This window comes from Aquila chrysaetos, chromosome 23, assembly GCF_900496995.4.
Source record: "Aquila chrysaetos chrysaetos chromosome 23, bAquChr1.4, whole genome shotgun sequence".
Taxonomy (NCBI): Eukaryota; Metazoa; Chordata; class Aves; order Accipitriformes; family Accipitridae; genus Aquila; species Aquila chrysaetos.
Window position 1 is genome coordinate 2248385 of NC_044026.1, and position 23306 is coordinate 2271690.

The following is a 23306-nucleotide window of genomic DNA, read 5'->3' on the forward strand; positions in this document are numbered from 1 at the left end:
GTCTCATTTTCACATGTACTTTCTGGAAAAAAACAGATCTAGACAAAGAATGTCAAGCAAGAGTGAAGTGATCTTCGATCTCCAGTGCTTAATCCTCTGTCCTTTGGGCCACTCTACTTCTAATAAAAGCATCATCACAGCGGTTTGCTGCTGGCCATTTTACTTACTTTGGCTTCACCTTCAATTTGTTAACTGTCCTGGGCAGGTAAGTCCTCAGAGTACCACAATAACCATTAATTACATTCTTCTTCAAATGAAGTACATCTATCACAAACATCAGGCAGTGAAAAGTTTTTAACTTAAAACAAAGACTTCAAAAATTAGTGTTGGTATCTCTTTCCACAAACAATATTCAGAAGGATCTGAGAAAATACTATTTGCAATAGATCAAAGCACAAACATCTGTTCCACTGAGGGAATAATTTCCCTTGTTAATACAAATCAACTAGTTTAAATATATGGTGTAGATGCAAGAAAGAGAAGAAGTTGTTCTTTTGATTAGCTTTTCATAAATATAATAGAGGGAGAGACACAATTAAGAAGTGATATATTTGTAAGGGAAAAGCCAGGAACACTGCAGGATAAGCGATTTCACTCAAAGCATACACCAGTTTCTCAAGCAAATGAGCTGCATACAATTCATGACTTTTCAATCTCTGTCGTGTCCCTCTCCTCACGCTGTTCTCACGCATGCCCAAGTCAACTCTTACCACTTATGGTTTTTTTTCAAGAACTATTTAGTCACTTTGGCCAGAACTACTAGAGGCACATAGTCACTAACGTAATAGGAAGCAGGAATCTAAACAGATGTCAAACATCTTAAAATCTAGAACTTTAGTGCCTCTGACTTCTACCATATTATCAATGTATACTGTATCACCATTGTGTCTGTGATAACTGTGGAACTTTACTGGGGCCCAGCTTTAAATCCTGCCTTCCTACCTTCCAAAGCTGAGGTGGACTAAACCACAGAGTATCGCTGCCTCAAGAAGAGAATTCAACATGAAGTGAGCTGCTGCCCTTGGGCCAGTCTCTCAACATTTTCACTGCAATTATGAAACAGGGTAACCCAGTCAGGATTGCAAAGTAGCAGAAAATACAGCTGTGCATAAGAAGAGTAAATCTTCTGCACACTAACATATTCACGTTGATGTCTAAGGCTATTTAAACAACGAGTGGGATGTTTCATGCAGAGCTGTACTGATACGGTAAGTATACCAGAAACAATGCGAGATTCTGTGGCAAGCAGTAAGATCTAGAGTGTTTGGTAATTCAGCTGGGCAGGTAGGAGAGGCCAGTAATGGATCAGAAGGAATCATTCAGTAAAAACAGGAAGGAGAATTGGAAAGCAATAGAACAGGAGGTCTAATCTGCAGTCAGAAAAGAAGCAAGAAATTTAGAAAAGTCAGCTAGGTCACGCAAGGTAGAGACAGCGCACAGGTAGTTTTAGGAATGTATTTTTAAAATGAGAAATGAGGAGTGAAATAAATGTGATGGCATATTCAAAGACAAAGATGATTAGTTTAATAAATTGCTTAAAAGTGAAACATTGCATAAGAGGCAGAACAGATCCATGACCGATACGATCAAGGTTCCTCTTTTGGCTCGACTGTAAAGTCACAATGTGACCTTTAGCAAGTCACTTCAGCCTAGATCCAATAAAGGACTCAGGCACTTTAAGCCTGACTTAGGCAGATTTGAGGTACCTAAGTCTAAAAGTATGACCTAAACACCCTGCTCAGCTGCGTACTAACCCTGGAGTCACTGGTCACTCCAGAAAGGGATATATATCTGCTGTTCAGTTCTCTCTGCACGAACGCCGCTCAGTCGGCAAGGGTGTGCTGTGTTAACTTTCAGTGGCCTAAGAGTGCTCTTTTCTGGGCTGCACATTTAAGTTTCCTTTTTGTGGAAATATGGGCACAAAGGACAACTAATGCAGGCTGGGATTTCACATCAGTGTGTACCCAGAATCCAGCTGTGCTCCTTTTCTCTCATTTTCTTGGTGGCTTAGTGCCACAGGTTCAATGGGAAGGGCAGAAAAATGGCTCAGCTTAGCTTGAGCAGTAGCCTGGAAACGGCAAATACGTATCTGTGCTTCATGTGTCCCTTCCCCCTGCCCTTGACCGAAAGAGTCAGTGAGAACAGGAGCTGTGGTCCCCTGTTCACCTTAGAGAATATAGCCAACCTTTGCATCCACGTGGGACCTACACCCATGAGTGGTCTCCAGGCTCTGGATCTGAGGAAAATGGTTCTTGCAGCCCTGTCTTGGTTACCTAAGCTGAGGAGACAGCAAGGAGCTAAAAAATATCGTCGTGACGATCATGCTCAGCACCGAGCTGTTGTTAACTGTTACAGGCTCATCAGGTGAACTTCCTTCCCTTCAGAAACGCTCTACGCGGTGCACACAGGTTCTGTAATGGAAACAGTGTACAGATATAGCAGGTTTTAACCTGTAGGAGTAATTACCTGCTTCCATGAAGAAATGACACTTAATTATGTGGAAAATATATTGCGGTATTTGGATGAAAGAAACTACGGAAAGTATTAAAAGAAAGAAAACTTTTAAAAGCAATTTTCTGCATAATTTGAAAACTTGCTCTCATTCAAAATCTGGCTAAGAAGCAATTGTCATTCAAGACATTGGATTGATGAAATGGCACGGTTTGACTAAAAGTGGAATAACTCCTAAAAATATTACAAAATATTAATATTCCATAGATTCTTTGAAAATGGATTAGCTAGACAGAGATGTATCCTAAAAACCAACCGAAACAATTTCCTGTTTCAGCTTCACAACCTGTGTATTTTGACATTACCACTTTATGTTAATGAATTAGGTTCTTCTACGTTTTTTGTAATAAACTAGTTTCCTAAAGGCTGATATGCACACATAATATTATTTCAATATGTAATTGTTCATGTAAATAAGCAGGTAAGAAAGTAGTTTTTGTTTAACTCATGCAGAATTGCTAATTTTGAGAAAACTTCCTGTCATTTCATAGCTCTCTTAATTCTTTTTCCCTTTCGGTTTCAGTGATAATTTCTTGAAAGTGAAATGTAAGTACAAAAGCCTATGTAACAGAAGTGTTAGGTCTGTAAGTAGGAGCGTGAAAACGGGAGGTGCTACAAGATGAATATAAATTATTAGTAGTAGCCAAGATGAGGAAAATTGGGTTTTAAACCAACATCACTTTAGAGTTTGAATAGCAACATTAGCTCGACCACACTGCACTTACTGTGCATTAAATTATACATTTTGCAATCTAACCAGTAATAAAAAATGCTGAACATATATAATGCATCTAAATTAAAGGTGACCTATAAAGAATTAGCCAGATGTCCTTTCTCTTACTATTTATGTGACGATCTCAAGCAGTGTAATCTCTGTTTTTTCTGCATATGTTAGTTGTATTAGAATTTCAGGTAGTCTTTGGGTTAAAAGATTTTACGGTGCCCAGAGAACTACTGAATTGTGACAACACAAAAATCAAAGGAGCAAAAATTGCCTAGCTTTGGCTACGAGCTAGGCGATGAAGGACAGCTTATGTGACTGCTGCTAAAGAAGGATTTTCATGAGTATAAAATGCTTTTGGTTAAATTAACTTAAGTAAAATACTGAATTTTATGAAATTACGAAGTTCCAATTGATTTTGGAGAAAGTATTGAGCTTTAAGTCTTAGTTTTATATTAAGTTGTACTGAGTAATGCACAAATTATCTGAGACTACCTACAAGATTCTTGCAAACTTGAGTCCTTCGGTACGAATGGCATGAAAACACAACAGTTGAGGAACACAAAGGCCTTTAAAGGTGTTCTTTCGGGCATCTTAAAAAAAAAATGGCATAAAGATACGCTCCTTCTTGTCATTGTGCACATTTGTGCCGACTTCTGCTTATCCCTTCACCTACGACAAGTCATTTCTAGTGCCTGCAGGCTTACTAGGGCTGTCACGTTTGGGCTTCAGTCACTGAAAAAGAGATTTCTTTGACCGTTTCTGCTGCACTTTTCGAACGTTTCCATCCGTTCCGCGTCCAGACACGACGCTGCCCCTCACCGCCGCCCCGTGTCTCTGGCGCCGGGACGGGCAGGGCTGCGCGAAGCACATTTTCTTTTTTTTTTTTCCCGCCTTTTCATACAATTCAGACCTGCCGCGCGGTACCGGTTAACGGTTCTTCAAACGTCCGTGCGGTCTAACCGGAGGCACGTCGCGCTCCGGCGGGCCCCCGCAGCGGAACGAACGTCCCCTCGCTCCGGCCACCGACCGGAGGACGCCTCTCGCCCCCTCGGCGGGCTCGGGGCCGGCGGAACGCCAACACCTCCTCCGCCCCGGGCGCTCCCGGGAAGGGCTCGGCGGCCGCTAACCGGTTGCTCTCCGCCTCCTCACCTTCCCCTCAGCGTGGGGTTCCCGCCTCGCTTCTCCCACACCGCGACCCGCACCGGTAGGAACACCGGGGACGAGCGAAGGGAGAAAGAAGATTTTTTAAAGGCGTTTCTCCTCTCGGCAGGTTTATATGCTCGCCCCCCCCCGGGGGGAAGGGAGGGCAGCCCCCGTTAACAGCCCTTAACAGCGCCGGTACACCGGAGACACACCGATCCCCTCACGCCGCCGCCGCCGCCTGTGGAAAAGGAGAAGGGGAGGGGCGGGGCTGCCGGCGCGCGCGCATGCCCGCCCAGACCCGCGTGACGTGCGCTACCGTGGCGGGGGGGGGGGGGGGGGGGGGGGAAGCGCCGGGCGAGATCAAAGCGGGATCGGCGCGAGGCGGGGCCGGTACCGGGCGGGTCCGTTTAACGTGAGGGGCGGGCGGCCCACCCCGCCCGCGGGATAAAGCCCTGGGCTGGACCGTGAGGGGGGGCGGCTGGAGGGTAGAGCCGGGGCGGGGGGGGGGGCAGGCGAGAGCCAGGCGAGCCCTTCCCGGGAGCCAGGCGGCGACTCGGCGGCGGCTTTCCTTTCCGCCTTCCCTCCGCAGAAAGTGTTGTGGAGGCGGGGGGGGGGGGAGGGGGGCGCCGGGGCATGAGGGGCCGCGGGGCGCCGCGCCGCGGCGTCGGCGGCGGGGGGCATATGGCATAGCCGGGGAACGGCGGTGAGAGGCGGACCCGGGGGTAAGAGCGGTCTCGGTGTGGGCGAGCGCGGCTCCCTGCATGTGGAAAGTGAGGCGAGTCAGGGAGCCCGGCGGCACCGGCGAGCAACCGGCGGCACGGTCCTGAGTACCCGGGCAGCGGCGGCCGCCCGCCATGGATTGCAGCCTCCTCCGGACCCTCGTGAGCCGATACGTGAGTACCGCCGGTCGGGCCCGTCCCGCTGGGGCCGCCTCCCCTCGCCCGCGCCGGGTTCCCGCCAGCCCCGGAGCCGCCTCTGAGGAATCTTTTCTCCGGGGTTTCCCGCCCTCACCGTGCAGCTCGCAGCCCCAGCGGGTGGGAGAGCCCCCGCCGCGGCGGAGGGGAAGCTGCGAGGCTGTAAAACAGCGGGTCTCCGTCGGGGGGGGGGCGGGGGGAGCTGCATCGCGCCGTGGCCCCGGGCTTTGCCGAGAGGGCTCGGTCGGGAGTTTGGCGGTCCCGTGACTCTGGCAGGGCGGCCGGGGGGAGCCTCGGGGGCCGCTGTACGTGATTTCCCTGGGAAAACGAGGACGGAGCGGTTGTTCGTGGGTTCCCTGCAGCCCCTCTCCCCGGGTAGCTGGCTGCGGGGCTGTCCTTCGCTAAACCAGAACGGGCTGACCCAAGTTCAAAGCACTGTGATTTACAGGGTGCTGAGGTACGTAGTTATCAGGGCAGATAAAACCTCGAGGGTTGTTTTTTTCTTCCCTTTTTTTTTTTTTCTTGTTATGTTGTTTCAGTCAAGCTGCGTTTTGTGGAATTGGCCAATTTAAATATGCCGGCGGATGGTCGGAATAGTCCCAAGTTTTTGTAGATGTGCGTGGTAAGATTCAAACGCGCTAAACTTGGTGTACTTTGGGGAAGGAGAGTTGATCTTGCTTGTTGGCCAGCGTGTTTTCCCGCACCCATACCGTCCGAAAGAGCAAATCGGTAGTGTATTAGAGTGGATCCCAGTGTAGGTTGAGGTGCGTCAGTGAGTGCAAATCCCATTTCATCAAACCCCTAACATGCTTAGGATGGTGTTCAGTTTTAGTAAATTGGCAGAATGCCAGTAAGTGCAGGGTTGTACAGTACAAGAGTCGGGGACCACCAATACCAGGAAACAGCAAATTTCTGCTTTTGGGTGTAGAAGAAATTTAAAAGAGATGGCAGAGATAATTGGGATTTCCAGATACATGTAGCTTTTCTTCCCATGCAGGAAGTACTGTAAGTAAGGAAACTTTCATGCTCTGACCAAGCAAAAGTAAATACACTTAGTTTTGTGCGTGCCAAGAGCTATCGCCACATAATACAGACTGAAGTCTTTCACCTCTGCTATTTTTCTTTGTTCATACTTAAAAAAGAAAAAGTACTGTGGATTTTTTTTTCCTGTTTACAATAGGGTATTATGTGGGATGAGGAAGGAATGGAGAGGTGAGTACTGAAAGCAGCTATGTGTATATGGATCCTTAGAAAGTGGCCCTGAGGGAAGGAGGAGAATATTCATAATAAGGTATAAGAGAAGCAGTAGTGTCTGTGAATATGCAAAGCTCAGGTGAACTGTGCTGAGGTCTGTTTGGAAGCAGGCAGGATAAGTTTGGCTGTAGTGATCTGTCAGTGCTGATCTAACTGTTGGATTCACTTTAAGATTTTTTTGTGCCTGTGTGCTCCCATCTGGAGCGTGTACAAATAGTGCATTCATTCTGCACAGAGCATACTGTGGTCTCTTCTGCATAACATTGTTGCTAACCTCCCTTTCAAAGTAGGCTTAAGCATCAAATATGAAAGAAACAGGTTTGAGAGTAGCTACAGTAGTACATGAGCAGACAGCATGTGGAAAATAAAGCACTTGAGCTTTTAAGTTGTGGACTGTCATCACCCTCCTGCACTGCTGGTGAGAGTAACTCAGCAGTCTGAAAGCTAAATGAAACATTATTACATCCCATGTGAAGAAGTGTTGCTATTTCCTAGATCACACGACTTTCTGTATTGTATGTATGCATGCCAATAGGCTATGTCTAGATAATTGCTTAGCTGTTCCAGGCTGCCTTGTATATTTTCACCTGTTGCTTCTTGTTCTTTTGCATTCCTTCAGTTTCTTAATTTTGAATCCTTTCTTCCAAGGAAAGATCACTTTGAAAAAAGCTGCTGTAAGTAAAGTTGTGTTCATCATTTCAGTACGGCCCTTAAGATCTGGTGAGCTGATGCCTGTGTGTGTTGTGTGTTTTCTTTTTGTTTTTTTTTTTATCTCCATGGCTCAACTATTTTTGTACAACTGCAGCAGTGGAAATGAAAATTAATAGTTTGAATGCTGGGCCTGAAACTGACTGCTGTACATGAGTAGCAGATACACATCAGCAGTATCACTTCATAGTTGTTCACCCGAGCTCTATACATGCCAGCTATGCCTCAAATGTGGATGTGCCTGCCTCTTTCCAAGCTGCTTTTTAATAAGGGAGACAAGGTAGGGACACTTCTGCAGGAGAGTCAGAGAGGATGGGTATGTCTTGTGCTTATATCAAAGTAAGCTTAGGCTTGGGTTTAGTTAAAGTCTGTACAGAAACTATTCAGTGATTGAGGTCCTAGAACTATGAATTTTTGTTCTGCAAGTTGTGTCCTGGACTTGTTCAGCTGCAGGTCCTTCCCAGAGCAGGCTAATCTCTGGATTATCCTGAGAACCCTGGCTGATGCAGGCTGGAGATGTTGTTGAAGTAGCTGGGAGCTCTTACCAGTGGTATGGTGAGATCTTGGGATAACAAACAGTTGCTATGTGATGTACTAATGGAGACCTCTAATAGGATGGTTTCTAAGAGTCCTGCATCATTTCTTTTCTTTCCCTGTACTATATGTTGTAGGACATAAAGGCATAAGTTAAATACCAGGGTTCTTGTCCTGACTGTGAAGGTAGCCCCATTCCCCTTTCACTTACTGTTGTTGCAGTCACTGTCCTTAGGTAATGCAAAATAGCACATATCTCTAAGGCCCTATGCAAACATAACGATGACTGGGTGCTGTCAGTTCAAGTTGACGTCAGTTTCCTGGTTAGCATTTTCAAGTATTTCTCTGCTGCTTTACCTGCATTGAGTGTTGCCTTTATCTTCCAGGCATTGGAACAGTTCAGTGATGTGGGTTGAATAAAATACATGTTCAGCATGCTAGTCATACTGTAGTTCATATCTCTTCACCAAGAGATGGTGTAGCCTCTTAGAGATCACTGCCTCTGTCCTTCTGTTACTACATTTCTGAGTTGACATTCTGTTGTTATGCCTCCCTATATCCATCCTGCAAATTTTTTTTTGTTTTCACTTCAGCTCTTATTTCCCCTCACCATTACTGCAGCCATACACAATTTATACAACTGTTGGAGAAGATTAACTTTCTATATAAAAGGTGCTCATGTCAGCTGCACTGCAGTGAAACAAAGTTCAATGTCGTTTTCTAAATCTTCATGATCCTTCAAGCTGAAATATAGCAAAGTAACTTTTCTTAATTGCATCTAATGAGATTATTCTGTATATTTTCCTGCTTCAAACTTATGAGCTATAGTAGAGGCATCTTTAAGTAACAAAATAGAAATGCCTTTATATACAGCTTTTCCACTATGTGGAACCATAGAATGGTTTGGGTTGGAAGGGACCTTAAAGATCATCTAGTTCCAACCCCCCTGCCATGGGCAGGGACACCTTCCACTAGACCAGGTTGCTCCAAGCCCCATCCAACCTGGCCTTGAACGCTGCCAGGGATGGGGCATCCACAGCCTCTCTGGGCAACCTGTTCCAGTGCCTCACCACCCTCACAGTAAAATTTTTTTTCCTAATATCTAATCTAAATCTGCCCTCTTTCAGTTTAAAGCCATTGCCCCTTGTCCTATCACTACGTACCCTTGTAAATAGTCCCTCCCCATCTTTCCTGTAGGCCCCCTTTAAGTACTGGAAGGCCACTATAAGGTCTCCCCGGACCCTTCTCTTTTCCAGGCTGAACAACCCCAACTCTCTTGGCCTTTCCTCATAGGGGAGGTGCTCCAGGGATTCGTGGCCCTCTTCTGGACCTGCTCGAGCAGGTCCATGTCCTTCTTATGTTGGGGGCCCCCGAGCTGGATGCAGTACTGCAGGTGGGGTCTCACCAGAGCGGAGCAGAGGGGCAGAATCCCCTCCATCGACCTGCTGGTCATGCTGCTTTTGATGCAGCCCAGAATGGGATTGGCTTTCTGGGCTGTGAGCACACATTCCTGGCTCATACTCAGTTTTTCATCCACTAATATCCCCAAGTCCTTCTCCACAGGGCTGCTCTTGATCAGCTCATTGCCCAGCCTCTATTTGTGCATTGGATTATCCCAACTCATGTGCAGGACCTTGCACTTGGCCTTGTTGACCTTGCTGATGTTTGCATGGGCCAATGTCTCAAGCCTGTCCAGGTCCCTCTGGATGGCGTCCCTTCCCTCCAGCGTGTCGACCGCACCACACAGCTTGGTGGTGTTGGCAAACTTGCTGAGGGTGCACTCAAGCAAGAATCTGAATAAGACTGCTACAATAAGATAAATATGATAAATTTTGACAACTGTATTGTTTAATTTACTTTCCCAAATAATGGAAATAATGGCTATATGGGGGTAGTATGAAAATTGCCTTGGAGGGGGGTATACTGTTTGCCACATATAAAAATATAACCTCTTTTTCTGGATGTTGCTTTTGCATCAGATAATATGCTTCTCTGTCTTCTCCTTGGATTGTTTGTGCATTTCCCAGATGATGTGTGCTACCCCTTGGAGGGCAGCCTCACAGCCTGAGAATATGGAATTAGTGTGTACTGTCCTGTAAGTGTCATGCAGAGCCTGCTGTGTGCTGAGTAATGAGAGGAACTTGTTAGCTTAATACTAAGCAGTACAGTATTTAGGGGAAAAAACAAGCATACAATGATAATTAAAACTGTTTCCACACAAGATTAGCTTCTGTTTTATAGTTAGATTATTTGGGACACTGTGTGGATATCATTAAGCTATGCATTCTGCCCATATAACTGCAGTTGCGTTGGTTTTCTCTAACTTATTTCTTGCTGATCTTGGGAATTCTGAAGTTCTTCCTCTGTATAGTCAAGAGATGGCTAATAATCTTAAAACAAGTCTTGATGACATCTTATCTTTCATAAAATGAACATTTACTTTCCTTCATAAAACATGTGCGTGTGTCTTTTACGTATTCATGATAGCTGTTTATGGCTGAATGTGGATTTGGATATCCCTGAATATTGTGGATTTGAATGTATCAGGGTAATCTGGAAAAATGACACTCTTTAGCATGTTTGTTTGGACACTAAATGGTTGCTAAATGTCTTGCAGCCTATGGTGATGGTCTGGTCTGTATTTGTAAGACAGCTGGCCCTCATCAGCAAATGCTCCTGTCCAGGTTGACAGCTTTGGGTTGTACAATAACTACTACTGTGTCAGAGGTCTGTATTACTGAACAGTTTTGCTTGCATTATGTAGTATATTTAAAGATCCTGCCACTTTATTGCTTCTCCTTTTACTTAACATCGAGATCTGTAATCCTGAAGTATTTGTTGCCTGTGTAAATTTCTCCAAATGTGTATAGCAGCAGATAAGATTTGCTTCCAGAAGGAGCAGTGGTTTATTACAGCTCTGGCCTCTGGGAAGGTGCTGGCCTATTAGTTCTGCAGATATTTCTGAAAAATCTTTTTTTGGGAGGTTGGAATAAATGAGTTTACAAATGGATGCTTTATTTTTCACTTCCATAGAAGTGGGTCAACTTTAATCATAGTTTGAGAAGATGATTGACTAGCCTAACCAGGAAGTTATGTTAGCAGCTTTTAGCAAGTTCTCTACTAAATTTCATGGCAGCCTGTGCCTTTTGGTCATTGGTTTAGACAATTTTGTTGTTTTTATTGGCAGTATAATTCTAAAATTGTTTTCTAATTAGATTTCTGAAGTATTTTACTTGTGTTTGTAGTCTTATTAGATGTAAATGAATATTGAGCTTCAGGGTTTTTTCTGTTTATTTAGCTTTGATACAGCAACCTTTGGTAACTGCCTTGACCTGAAAGTTGGTGAAATTGTAAGCCTTGGTGCTCTGGAATTATTTGTGTCTAGAAGGACAGTCCATTTATCAAGCATTTCAGATGACCTACTATTTTAAATCTAAGCTCAGTTAATACATATGAGGGTACTCTTGCATTCCAGTTCTTGCTTTTGCTTGTAGTTATTCAGCTTTCTCTGCACCCTTGCAGACTGGTATCAAACTAGTGCTGTCTAGATGTTTCTTAGTCAGGGTGCCTGTTAACATAAACGCCGTTTTCTTCCTAGCTGTCACTTACAATAAGTCAAAAGGTTTGTGTTGCGTTTCTGTGGGTTTTTTTCTTTAATTCCATGGTTATAATTTGACAAAATATTAAGTTGTTTTAAATGTCATGTAAATGTGTTTATATACAGACTTTTTGTCTGCAAACTGTCCTGATTGTACAAAAAGTGTTCTCAGTAGGAGCTATGTGTGTATTCGCAGGTCAGCAGTTAATAACTTGCATTTCGTAAGTGTTTGTGTCTGTCCCTGGTATGTAATGCTTTTTTGCTATCTCTTGTGCAAGTCAGTGTGTCACAATGTTTTCTTGAAACCTGAGATGCTTCCCATCTCGCACCTCTGCTTCCCTGTGGGTACCAGTTCTTCCTGGTGTGGAAGGTGCGACAGAGTGCATCTAACGGCTTGAGTAACTTCTGAATTTATGTTTCCCCAAGCACCATTGCTTTGTTATTCTCCTAACTGGCTTTTTTTTGGGGTGGGGAGGGCATGGGGGAAGAGTCTGTATGGAGTGCTGCCTGCATACTTTTCAGCCTGTCATTTAAAAAAGGCAAAGTTTGAAAGCTTTACTTACCTCAGAAGTTAATTCTGCTGAACATTGAGTGTGGTTGACAGGATTTGGCACTTCTGCAAGTTTAACTAGCTCTTGTGTACTAGTAGTGACTCTTGTGTTCATTCTGGTTTTGTAATGTGCTTTTAGGGTGTTTCAGTATAATCCGAGGCTCAACCCCCACCCAGACACTCTCCTTTCCCCCATCAATTATTTATTGCTGAGGGGCAATAAACATGGAGAATTGCATGGGCTTTGCTTCCCGCCCCCCCCCAATCAATTAGCTAATTTACACAAGAAAAACATGATTTCCTTTCTCTTTTGAGAACAAACAAATGAAAATAGGACATTGTGTATGTAAAACAGCTCACTTATAGGAAGCTGGAGTACTCCAGCTTCCTATATTACAAATGGGTTGCTATTGACTACAAAATATTGCTCATCTGTGCTCATCAGATACTCTCTGGTAGTAGAAAATGCTTTTGGAGCATCTAAATTGTAGAAGTATTTCAGTGACTTAAAATAGATCAAGAACTTTTAACCTTGCCATTTTTAGCATCAAAAATACTTGTCTCTTCTGAGATGAGAACTGCATAGTTGCTTTTGTCTTTTGATAGCATGTTTTTTGATTTTTTTTTTTTTTTTTAAGAAAAAAAATTATTTAATATAGTTCTGCTTTTATGCCTTTTTCTAAAGGACCACAGAGTATCAATACTGAAAGCAGGAAGCCTTTTCGAAATCACTTTTTGGAGTGGAAGAGGGCAAGGACCAATGTAGCACACTTACAGCTTAGTATCTCTGATCACCGTTTCTCATTCATTCTTTGCTCGTGTCCTACAATAGTAATTGAAACAAGAAAAATAGCAAGGTGGAATGGGATTTTTCTAATGAGTCTGCTTTTTAAGCTCAAAACACTTAGAAAACAGTAACTTGGCTGCCAAGTGAAACACAAATATCAGAGCAGGCTAGTGTTTGTGCTGTTGAGATGGGGATAATAAACTTATCTAACTAGGTTTAAGTGTGACTAGAAAATAGTTATGTTTTTGAGGAGCTGCAACCTGATTGACAGTGAGATGCCTCATCCATGTCATGTGCAGGTGTGGCGGGGAGAGGAAACCAAGAGAAATATGTGCCACAGAAAAGACTGAGCAGATGTTTTAGCACCTATTATGCAACTGGATTCAACTTTACTGGGTTTTTTTTGGTTTTTTTTTTTTATTTTGAGCAAAATAGCCTGCCTCTCCTCATGCAAGTCTTTTAGTCAGATAATATTTTTCCAGAATAATGCTTCTTATTCGACTGGTTTACCATTACACAGGATAATGTAGTATTTCTATTTGTGTAATTGTCAAGGGACATTTCAATTGAAGCTCATCCTGAGCAATGAGGCAAAATGACACTGGAATGCTATTATCTGCTCTGCTATAATTGCCATGGCAACAGCTGCAGGTAGACAAGGCAAACCAAGGATTCTTTTTCTGTATCATAGAGACACCAGTTGTTTTTTTCCTTTCCTCTTAGTAATGACTCTGAGAAGCCTGTGGCACAAACACGCTCTGAGTCATCATGAAAAGTGTTTTTGTTTTTTTTTTTAATTTAACTTTGATTTTAATTTTGTAAGTGTTGAGTAGTTATGATACTATATTAAAAATGCACTCTTTCTAGGAAGAAACTGGCACCCTAGCTTGGATTTTTTGAGGAGACTGATGGGATGAGCCAGTAGCTGGGGAGTTTGTCTGGAACATCATGGAAGACCACGGGCTGATAAGGCACCTAAATATCTTTGCGGATCTCGATGTTAATTTCTCTGCACATTCATCTTTCCTTAGGACAGGGATGAGAGTATTGCGGAGCTCTTCTGTAGAGAGAAGTTGTAAGGGTAGTTTAATGCTTTCAGGTAATAAAATTACTATGTCACAGGAAGAAAACTGGGTGTGGACATAAGCCTGTAATGACTGTGTTGTAGGGTTGGTTTTTTACTGTTACTTAAGCATCCTGCACTGCTGCTTCTGCTACCTCCAACTTCCCCCTTTATTCCTCCATCTGCATACATGCACGTGCATTCATACACAGATGTTTTCACATGTACTTCCTGAAATTGTATGCAGTTCGTTTGGCAATGTCAAGATTTATGCCAAGATTTACCAAGGATCCAGCTGTGTATTAGTATTTAAAAAAAAAAGGGGGGGGGAAGGGCTTCATACTAGCTCTTCTGTCTGGTTACTGAGGTATACTGTGAAACTGTTCTGGGATGCTTGTTCTTATACACGTTATCATGGTAGTTACTACAAGCATGAAAGCTTAAGAAATTGGAGATTTCACAGGGACACTTTTCCACTTATTCTGCTCTTGTCTGTAGACTAATTTCCCTTTTTGAAATAGGAGACTGCTTAATTTGTTTCCTTCATTAATCATTAAACTCATCTACATACGGGGCAGGGTGAGGGGGGAATAGTGTTTCTCTTTCCTGGTGGCACTGACTAATCTCTTTGCTTTAGTCGAAAGAGGATTTCATCTAACCTATTTTAAATAGAGGATTAAGGACAATTAGGCTCTTCCTCTACTTCACCACTAAGATAGGATGTTGTGAAATCTTCTGAAAAGCACATCTGCTGATGCGCCAGTAAAGTTTTGCAAAATTAATGTTAATAATCAATATAGTTATATGCAGAAAAAAGAAACTTTGTGTATGCAGTACTTCTCTGGAGAGAATTGTGTGGATGAACTGGGGAGAGGGAAGGAATTGACTGAACCATTTACCTGTTTTTTTGTTTCCAATGCTTCTAATTTACATTGTGAAGTAGACACGTAGATGAACTGAAATGGATTTCTTGTTATTTGAATTGCATTAGCAACTTGCAGTTCATGCTTAGCATTTTACATAGCCCTTCACATCTTTTCAAAGTACTATTAATGAGTTGTTTGCACAAATGATTATAATGAAGTACAAACACTAGTATTCATTATCTGTGCTTGTATAACTATTTTATCCCACTCATAATGAATATAAGTGGCCTCTCTTGAGGTGGATCTGAATCAGCAGTGGCATTTGATAGCGAACATTAAACTGCTATACTTGTCAGGAGGTCATGACAAAATAAAACCATGAAAAATGCTACTGCTGTTGGAACATATATGATGTGCATAAGACAGTATAATGATTAATGTGAGGGGAAAAAGTAGCTGTGTGTATATTGGAGAAGGTTTGGCTACCAAATTCATACTGTAAATGATAGAACTGACTGACTTCCATGAAGTGTGGATAGTACACTGAGAAGCTACAAAGAAGATAGTAGAACGACGCTTGCCTCTCAGAAATTGCTCTTGCAGTAGTAGGTTTATTACTAGCAGTTGTAGGTAGGTTGCTGGTAATCACAGTTTCTTTAGTTTTGTTTCCTGCAGAACACTAGTCTGGAGAGTTCAATCTGATCTTATTTTTTGGATGATAATACACCTAAAAAAAGGGTGGTCCAGAAAAAGCTCAAGTCTATTTATTTCATCTTATTCATGAGGTGACTTGGAGTCAGATAAACTGTAATTTCTCAGACTGGCATAAACAGCGTTTCCTGAATGACTGGAGTGTTTGGCTCTGGGGTCCCAAAGCTGACTTCAAGGATAGTTGGTCCCAAAGCTGACTTCAAGGATAGTTGTGGTCTTCTGTTAAAATACATCTGGTGTCTTGCCTATGGCTTTGGTTTGATGCTATGCCTTTGCACACCTTCTATCTTTAGATGTTTTAATCCTGGTACCTCTTAGGCTATCATTATGATTTTAGCTGTGCAGATGGGCCTAGTATCAAACTGTACTGGTGAGTAACAGAAATGGCAGATCAATCACTGGATGCGTTTTGGGTAGAGTATAACAAATGTGGAGGAAACATTGTTGGGAAAGTTGATTACCTGCTTATTCTGTGATTTTTTTTTTTTTTTAATTTTTTTTTTCAGAGGGAGAAGACATTATTTAAAATTAGCTGCTATGAAAGCTCTTAAAAACCAGGCTGCCATTTAATCTTACTATAAAATGTGCCTATGTAGAAACAGTCTCTTTCATTATGTTAAATATGATAGGTATGAGAGAGGATACTGCAAAGGTAGGCTCAAAACAGTTTATTGACCAAATCATAACTAAAAGAATAATTAACTTTTATGTTGATGTTAGCAGAAATATAATGTAAATAAGGCTGGACATTTTGCTTTGGTTAGAAAGACTTAGACTATAAGCAGATTTTGATTGATTAATGTTAGTGCTTTTCTTTAGTTTAATGCTCATCATTTTCTCTGTAAACATGGAATGTACTGAAATGGTGGTGTTATTCAGCACCACCACATGTGTGTGTTACAGAAGAGCTGCAACTCCTTTCCAGTAAATTATGTGTAGTTTCCTTTTCTTTGATCTATCAGTGGAATTAACAGTAAGTGTGATCTTAAGAGTTATCTTAATCTTTCACATTCTAGCCTCCTGACCACCAGTATGAACTTTGGAGAGCTTAACTCTTATATAAACCTTCTGTTATCTAGGCTTAAAAAAAAAAAAAAAAAAATCAAAGATTTCTCAGGTAACTTCAAGTATTACAAACATTGTCAAGTTAATTTAGTGTTTAAAATCCAATATATAGATTCTGAAATGTGTTATACTGTCTCATTTTTAAGAATGTTTGGTATTTTTATCCTTTTGTACCAGACTTTCAATTTCCGACTACCTTAAAGCAGTTCTAGGGGTTCTGAACAAATCCACTCTTTCTTGTTGACTTTAAGCTCTTCGTAGGAATGTATATCCTCTGTACAGCACATATATAGCCATTTAAATATATGGCTGGTCTTTAATATCATAGTGGGGAGGATGGGGGCAGGTGGGTTAAAGCTGAGATAAGAATTTTATTTAATGACAGTCATTGAGCATAACTACAAAATTCTTTCATCTTCTAAGATGAAAAAAAAAAAAAAAAAACCCAACCAACCAAAACCCAAAACTAACCCACAGGGTTATCATAACGCGTGAATGCTGTAGTATTGTAATCTCTTAAACAGTGTTAACTGACTGCTTACTATTTACAGTTGTCAGGTGACCAGGTGGCCTAATTTGGTAGGAGGTGCCTGTGTATTGGCACTGGGAGGGGAGAGATGAAAAGAAAATGAAAAAAACCTCTGTCCTCAGCCCTGAACTGCATGATCACTTTAAGATGATTCATGAATACGTTGACTTCTTGATGCTGTAAGTTTTTGTCTGACATCAGGAGGCTACACTTCCATACTTAATGGCTGTAATGACATAGAAGCAATAGGAAAGCTTCACATGCTTTTGTGAAGCAGTGCACAGTGAACATGAGCAGGTGTAAAAACACAGGTTTATAAAGGGCAGTCTGGACTGTGGTTGTGCAATCTCCTCTATCTTTCAGCCCAGGAGGTCTCAAATTTGAAAGGCTTATCTTTTTTTCTTAAAGGAAGGTTCTTAAGCCCCTGACTTCCTCCTTCCTAAGAAGTGAAAAGGTTACCTTGAGCATTTCTACTCTTAATGGTATCTGCTGTAACTTGTTCAAAGAGCTTTTATGTCAGGATATATAAAAAATGTGTGGGTTGTTTTTTTTTTTTTTTAAATACATTAAAAAAATGACTTGAGGCTAGATTTCTTGAGGCTGGGCTTGTAGAATTAGAATATCAGTATTCCTCTGCTATTTTCCTGCATTTAACAAATTATAAAATATTTTAAACTGAAAATAATAATGCTTTTACACATGCATTTGCTTTTTTGCCTGTTAAAAATGATGACAAAAGCCAAACAAAGTTTGGTTGACTCATGGTTGTAGGTGAGTCATTAAGTGAGACAACTGCAAATACTTGAAAACATTTAAGGCTAGTAAGACTGTAGCATTGACTTTTCTCGCTTTCTCCCTCTGTCCCCAGTCAGACCACTTAATTCTGCTTATAATGACTTCTTTCTGCTGCACAATAAGATCTGCTTGGTTATGTGGCTCTTGGATGGTCTTTGAAGAGTATTAACATGAGGGGGGGAAAGTTCCACTGGACTCTTCACTGTCAAATTCATACCTGTGTCTTGGAGATGCACAGGGGAAAAGCAGAAAAGGAGTGGAAAAGCACATTTGTGGCATTGTTGCTGGCTGCAGGCAGCTGCATCTTGTCACTTCTTCCTTGAACTGATTGCAGGTGTGATCTGGACTTCTCCTCAGTTTCTCGTAGTACATAGAAAAGACCAAAGCAGAAATGTTAAGCAGGCTGATGCAGCAATATACAGCTCTTGTAATCTGTCAGAAGGGACTCTGACAGTAGAGACAGGTTTGCCCTTTCTTTTCCCTTCTATTTTGGATGTGCTGCTGGCTTGTTGATAGATACCTGTTTTACTTCACTCTGAGTGACAAACCATTGGGCAATGAGTATATGTGGGTGTATTCCTAAAATGGTAACTGTTGCTCTGGGTTTGAAGCTGAAATGGGTAAAGTAGTAGCAAGTTTCGCTGAGGGAAAGAGTGCTGCCAAGTGCCAGGGTTCTAGATAGTGCTTCTGTCTGGGATGCAGTGACATCCCAGAGCAATGACTGATGAGTCAGGGCTGATTTGACAAGTTGCTGACACCCATGGAACACTGGCTTGTTTTGTGGGTAGCATCTGGCATCAGAAAAGAGGTAATTGGGAGAGGGGTGGGAGTTAACACTTCATATAAATGTCAAGAAGCTTTATGACTTATGGAATGAGGAGAAGCGTTTGGGGGACTACATACTGGAGGGAATGTTACTTAAAAACCAACCAACCAGGAAATAACTCCAGTCTTTCCTCCCCAAACTAACCCTGTGATGTGCACTCTCTTGTAGCACTCGTGTGTCATGTGGCTTGACCTTCCCAAAGTTCTAAGTGCAATCAAATTGTAATGACTTGGGGGAAAATGGAAAGCCATTATATGCTTAGCATTTCCTCCCATGTGTATATTATAACATGTTTGATTGAAATAAGCATGCTAGCCAGCACACGAATCCTTTGTTAAGATTGTGAAAGCCTATAGCACCTTCAACTCTCACAGCCAACTGTGGGAGACTCGTAAAGGAAGGTTTCTTTGGTTTAGTGTGAAGGCCAGTGTCAGATGCTTAAAAATCAAGGTTTTCTCTGCATGAAGGCAAGGTGTACGTGATCTGTTTCACTAAGGATATTTGGAATTAATTTGTTCTGAAAATAATTATTTAAACTTGGTATTTCTAAAACAGGCAACAAAAAAATTTGTTAATGTCAGATTAGTCTTCTAACCTGCATTATTCTGATTCTAAAATAAGAACTGTTGACTTCTGCTTAGTGTTAATTTAAAGGAGAATATACTTTCTTGCCTCTTTTGCAGCCATCTTGGATTTAATCTCTGAGCAGATGGTAATAATAAGACATCCTAGTTTAAAACAGGCTCTGTGGATAAAGCTGCATAACATCTTAAAGTGATAACCTACAGACTCCACAGGTTGTTATTCTAAGCAGTAATTATACTGCTTGGTATGCTTCAAGATTGTCATAATAAAGGTTCACAACAACTTCCCTGTGTTCATCTGCTCAGTAAAAACTGCTGTAGGTGGAGCTGAGGCTTTAATAGCTGTGGACCTGACCAGGTTAAAGTGCTGTTCCTGGTTCCTGTTGTTCCAGTTAAAGAAAAATTACTGCAGTCAGCCTATACCCAGTTATTGTCATCACTCTCTACTGGCTTTAATTGCTCATGTGGCTATTCTGAAACCTTTTTCCATAAACAATGGGTTTTTCTCAGATTACTGAGTAATTTGTTAAGCTGACTGATTCATGTTCCTTAATTCAGATATTTGTAATGTCTGAGGAAGCCCTAACCTTTGTGAAAGAGGATGGTAGTAAGGAATTAAGTGGGGGGGGAGCTGTGGATGGGAAACTCTTCTGGAGCCTAAAGAGGCTACATGCCTATAACTTAATTTGGAAGCCACTGATGTGTAAGTGTGACCTGAGAGGCTGGAAAAGAAAAGCTACTAGACTTTAATTAGTAACAAATACTATGAAAATGCTTGTACCCTTGAGACTTAAACTGTTTGGTCTCAGCTTTCACGACAAGATAGTTGTGTCACCATGGAGCACTGACTCTGGGTGCATGTGCTCTGAGAAGTTATTCTGGAGCTACGTTTAGGTGTTGAAACTACATGAGTGTTCAGTTTGGGGAAGCGTGGGAATGGTAGAAAGAAGATAGAAAATAGCATCAACTCTAGATGTCTGTATAAACAGACTTACTTATTCAATGCCATTACCATAAAAAAATACTGGATCATGATAATGGCCTGTAAGCTGTTCTTGAAGGACTTCTTACTGGGTTAAGAGCTGACGAGTTCTGGAAAGGTTCTGAGGCCTTGAGTTGAGTAAAAGGTAGTGAAGATTATTTGTTTGGAAGAAAAGTATGGAAGTAAGACCCCCTTGATCTCAGTGTACCTGACTAAAGTTTTCTTAAAATAGTTTGGGGTGTGTTAATGCAATGGGTTTCTATCTCTGTTTTAAAATACCAAAGAGAGAAGGAAGGTGAAAGAATATTCTATAGAACAGAGGGAGTCCTTGGCTGAAAGAGAAGCTTGAACACTTAATATCATGTGCTTGAAGTCATGTGTTGTAATGTGTCCTTCTGTGGTTTCTGAGCTGGTGGTTGAGGGAGAGCAAGCTATAAATACTTCTGTTTTCCACTTATGTGGTCGATTGAAGCTTGCTGGAACTTTTATTTAAAACTTGACCACTAAATTGGCAAATTAGGCCAGCTTTCCTCCTCCTGATTGTAGTTTGCTCTTAAAAAAAAAAAAAAAAAAAAAAAAAAAAAGGCAAAGTGAATCTACCAGCTTAAGTGATTTAAATTGTGGGATGCACTCTTGCGAGGTGTGTTCTAAAAGAGGATCTGGAAGCTTTGACAGACTACTGCAGGAGGAAGATTTTTCTTCCTCTCTTTGAAGAAGACTTCTGAAGTATTAATGATACTCCTTCCATACTGGGCTTAGCCTTTCCATCTGTTTACATAAAACAAGTGAGCTATTGCTTTTTGCTAAAAAAGTTCATTTTCATTAGCAAATGTGTTAAAACCTTTGGTCTCGCCTTGCACAGTTCATGAGTGTGCAGTGTGTTTGCCAGCAGCCTTTAAAACACTGGAGGCATTCCTGAAAAGGCTTGAATTCTGAGCCTGGGCTTTAGCTATAATTGATACCAGAAAGTATACAACCCTTGCTCTGGATGGTATCTAAGAGCCTCACATGGCTTGCTGAAGCACTGTTTGTCCAGCTTTGCTTCTTCTGCAGGTGGTTCAGGATGCTCTGTTTTTCTGTGCACTATCTCAGAATAATATACTGGTCTTTAAGCCCAGATGCATCCTATTCCGGTGCCTCAGTTTCCCTTTAGTGCCGCCTCAGCTGATCTCACTATGCTTCCTGTCTCTTCTGTAAAGTCTTTCTTATAGGTCTCTTTCTGCTCGGGTCTCCTGGTTCATTGTTCCACAGCTGTCCTCCTTCAGCCTGTATTCTGATGCCAATAGGGTTTCTCTGTGGTTCTGTGCCGAAGCTTGTCTATCTTCTCATATGCATTCCTTTTGAGAAGTTACAGGGAACAACATAGTGGTCTCCAAATGAGTTTTCCTGGCCTAACAGAGAAATTGCCTCCCTCCTTCCCACAGTCTGATCTGGGTCATCTGGTCCCCAGCTGACCAAATCAGCTGTTGTTGTGTGGTGGGCCTTATGCAGGAGGGATAAATTGACCCTCATGTCCTTTGAAGATCCAACTGCCTTTGGTGCTTGCCAAAGTACAGCCAACAAAACATGCTTTTGTTATCTCCCTCAAACTGAGCTGAAGCATATGATTGAAAGGGTTATGCCATACTAGGTTACTAAATATATTTTTGCATGACTCTCTTATACTAAAAACACAATGATGGCCATCTCCAGTAATGATGGGAGTACCTTCTCTGGGTTGACATCAGTGCCAAAACTTTATTTTAGTACCTTCTCAAGTCATTAGTACAGAAAACAGTGCAGCTGTCTTGGCAGGCTGTGCTAGGAAGAAGTGCAGTTCCTAATTTAGTGGGTATCTGTCTGATTGATGCATTTGAAAGTGGCAATTCAGACTGGCAGCAGAAGAGGATTGAAAGCTGGTGCTGAGCACAGTAGCAATTAGCTTATGGTAGCTCAGGGCTTCTTCAGTCTTTACAGTGGGGGAAGAATGTTAGTGTGTTCACCCTCTGCTCTGAGAAATGGATTGCAGAATGGTCAGTGTTGCAGCCTGGTTGCTTGTTGCAAGGAAGGGGGTTAGAAAATAAAGGTATCTTTTTGAAATAGGTGCCTTGCTGTCCTGAGACTGAAGGCCTTGAATTTTTGGCCTGGCCTACTAGCTAGAAAGCAAGCTTCATACCTGGGAGAATCACCTGAAAACATTCCCAGCCAGCATTATTTTGGTCTTGTCCAGGTCTGTTTTGAAGATTTTTGTTTATCTGAGTAATGATCTGATGCTTAGGCTGGAAAGTTTTTGTGAGGGCAGTGGTTGCTACTGCTTCACTTCAAACAAAACTTAAAATCTGGAAGCTTGTTATCACAGGCACATGGTTTGCAGGATGTTGTGATACTTAATAGTGTCTTCTAAGAGTTTTGTAGAGAGAGCAAGTAGCTGAGGGAAGTGTGTTCCTTTGGCCTCTTACTGGAGACTCACTGGGAAAAATCTTTGCTTTGCAGCATGTGCTGAGTCCTGCCAGAAGCCAGCAATTGTGGTGGTTATTGCTGCAGTGCAAGCTGTAGCTCTTTCAGTTGGGATAGGCAGCTGTGCTTTTAAATCTGAAAGTTCCAATGGGGTTGCTAAGTCTCATCATTGTGCTGTGTGCCTGTTGCTTTGCCAGCACAGCTACGTAAATGCTTGGTGAAACAACAGATTTAATGTAAGGTTGAAACTTTCCTTTCGTGACAGAGGATGGGATACTGAAGATAGTGTGTTACTTTAAGGCCCCTGCATTCTGCATCATCTTATGGCTTGTCTTGTGGATGTTACACTCCTAGTTGGATTTGTTAGGTTTGCTGTTCTGAAGGTAGAAATGTTGCTGGTAGAGTAGGTATACTTTTATTGCATACATGAAGTTGGTAAACACTTGTAACATTTCTAGGTTTGTAACATTTATTTTGACGGAAAGCTGTATAGGGAAACAAGTTGATTGTCTTTTTTGTTTCACTAAAAATGTTCTACTTTTTTCAGGTAGTGAGAAATGTCTGTTTTATGGAAAACTACTTGATGCAGGTTGACCTTAAAGCAAAGGGTTAAGCTGTCTTGTGGGACTGCTTTTTGTCCTGGAAGGAATCAGCAGTGAAAGTTAGGCTGTCAGCTTTATTTGCATTTCCTAGCTATTGTCCTCTTGCTAGCATCTTTTAAATGTT

The 23306-nt window shown here is 42.0% G+C and overlaps 1 protein-coding gene across 5 annotated transcripts in view; it reads left to right on the top strand.

The window, feature by feature from the left end:
* The first annotated feature begins 4999 nt into the window (after positions 1–4999).
* Positions 5000–23306, top strand: part of ATP11A (ATPase phospholipid transporting 11A) — a 134859-nt gene continuing 116552 nt past the window's right edge. For 2 of the 5 annotated variants that reach the window (XM_029999282.1, XM_029999283.2), the window contains exon 1: positions 5000–5271. In XM_029999282.1, coding sequence (XP_029855142.1) covers positions 5233–5271 — 39 coding nt within the window. In that variant the 5' untranslated portion in view covers positions 5000–5232. The remainder of the gene's footprint in view (positions 5272–23306) is intronic. The other 3 variants (XM_029999280.1, XM_029999279.2, XM_029999281.1) reach the window with 3 other exon arrangements.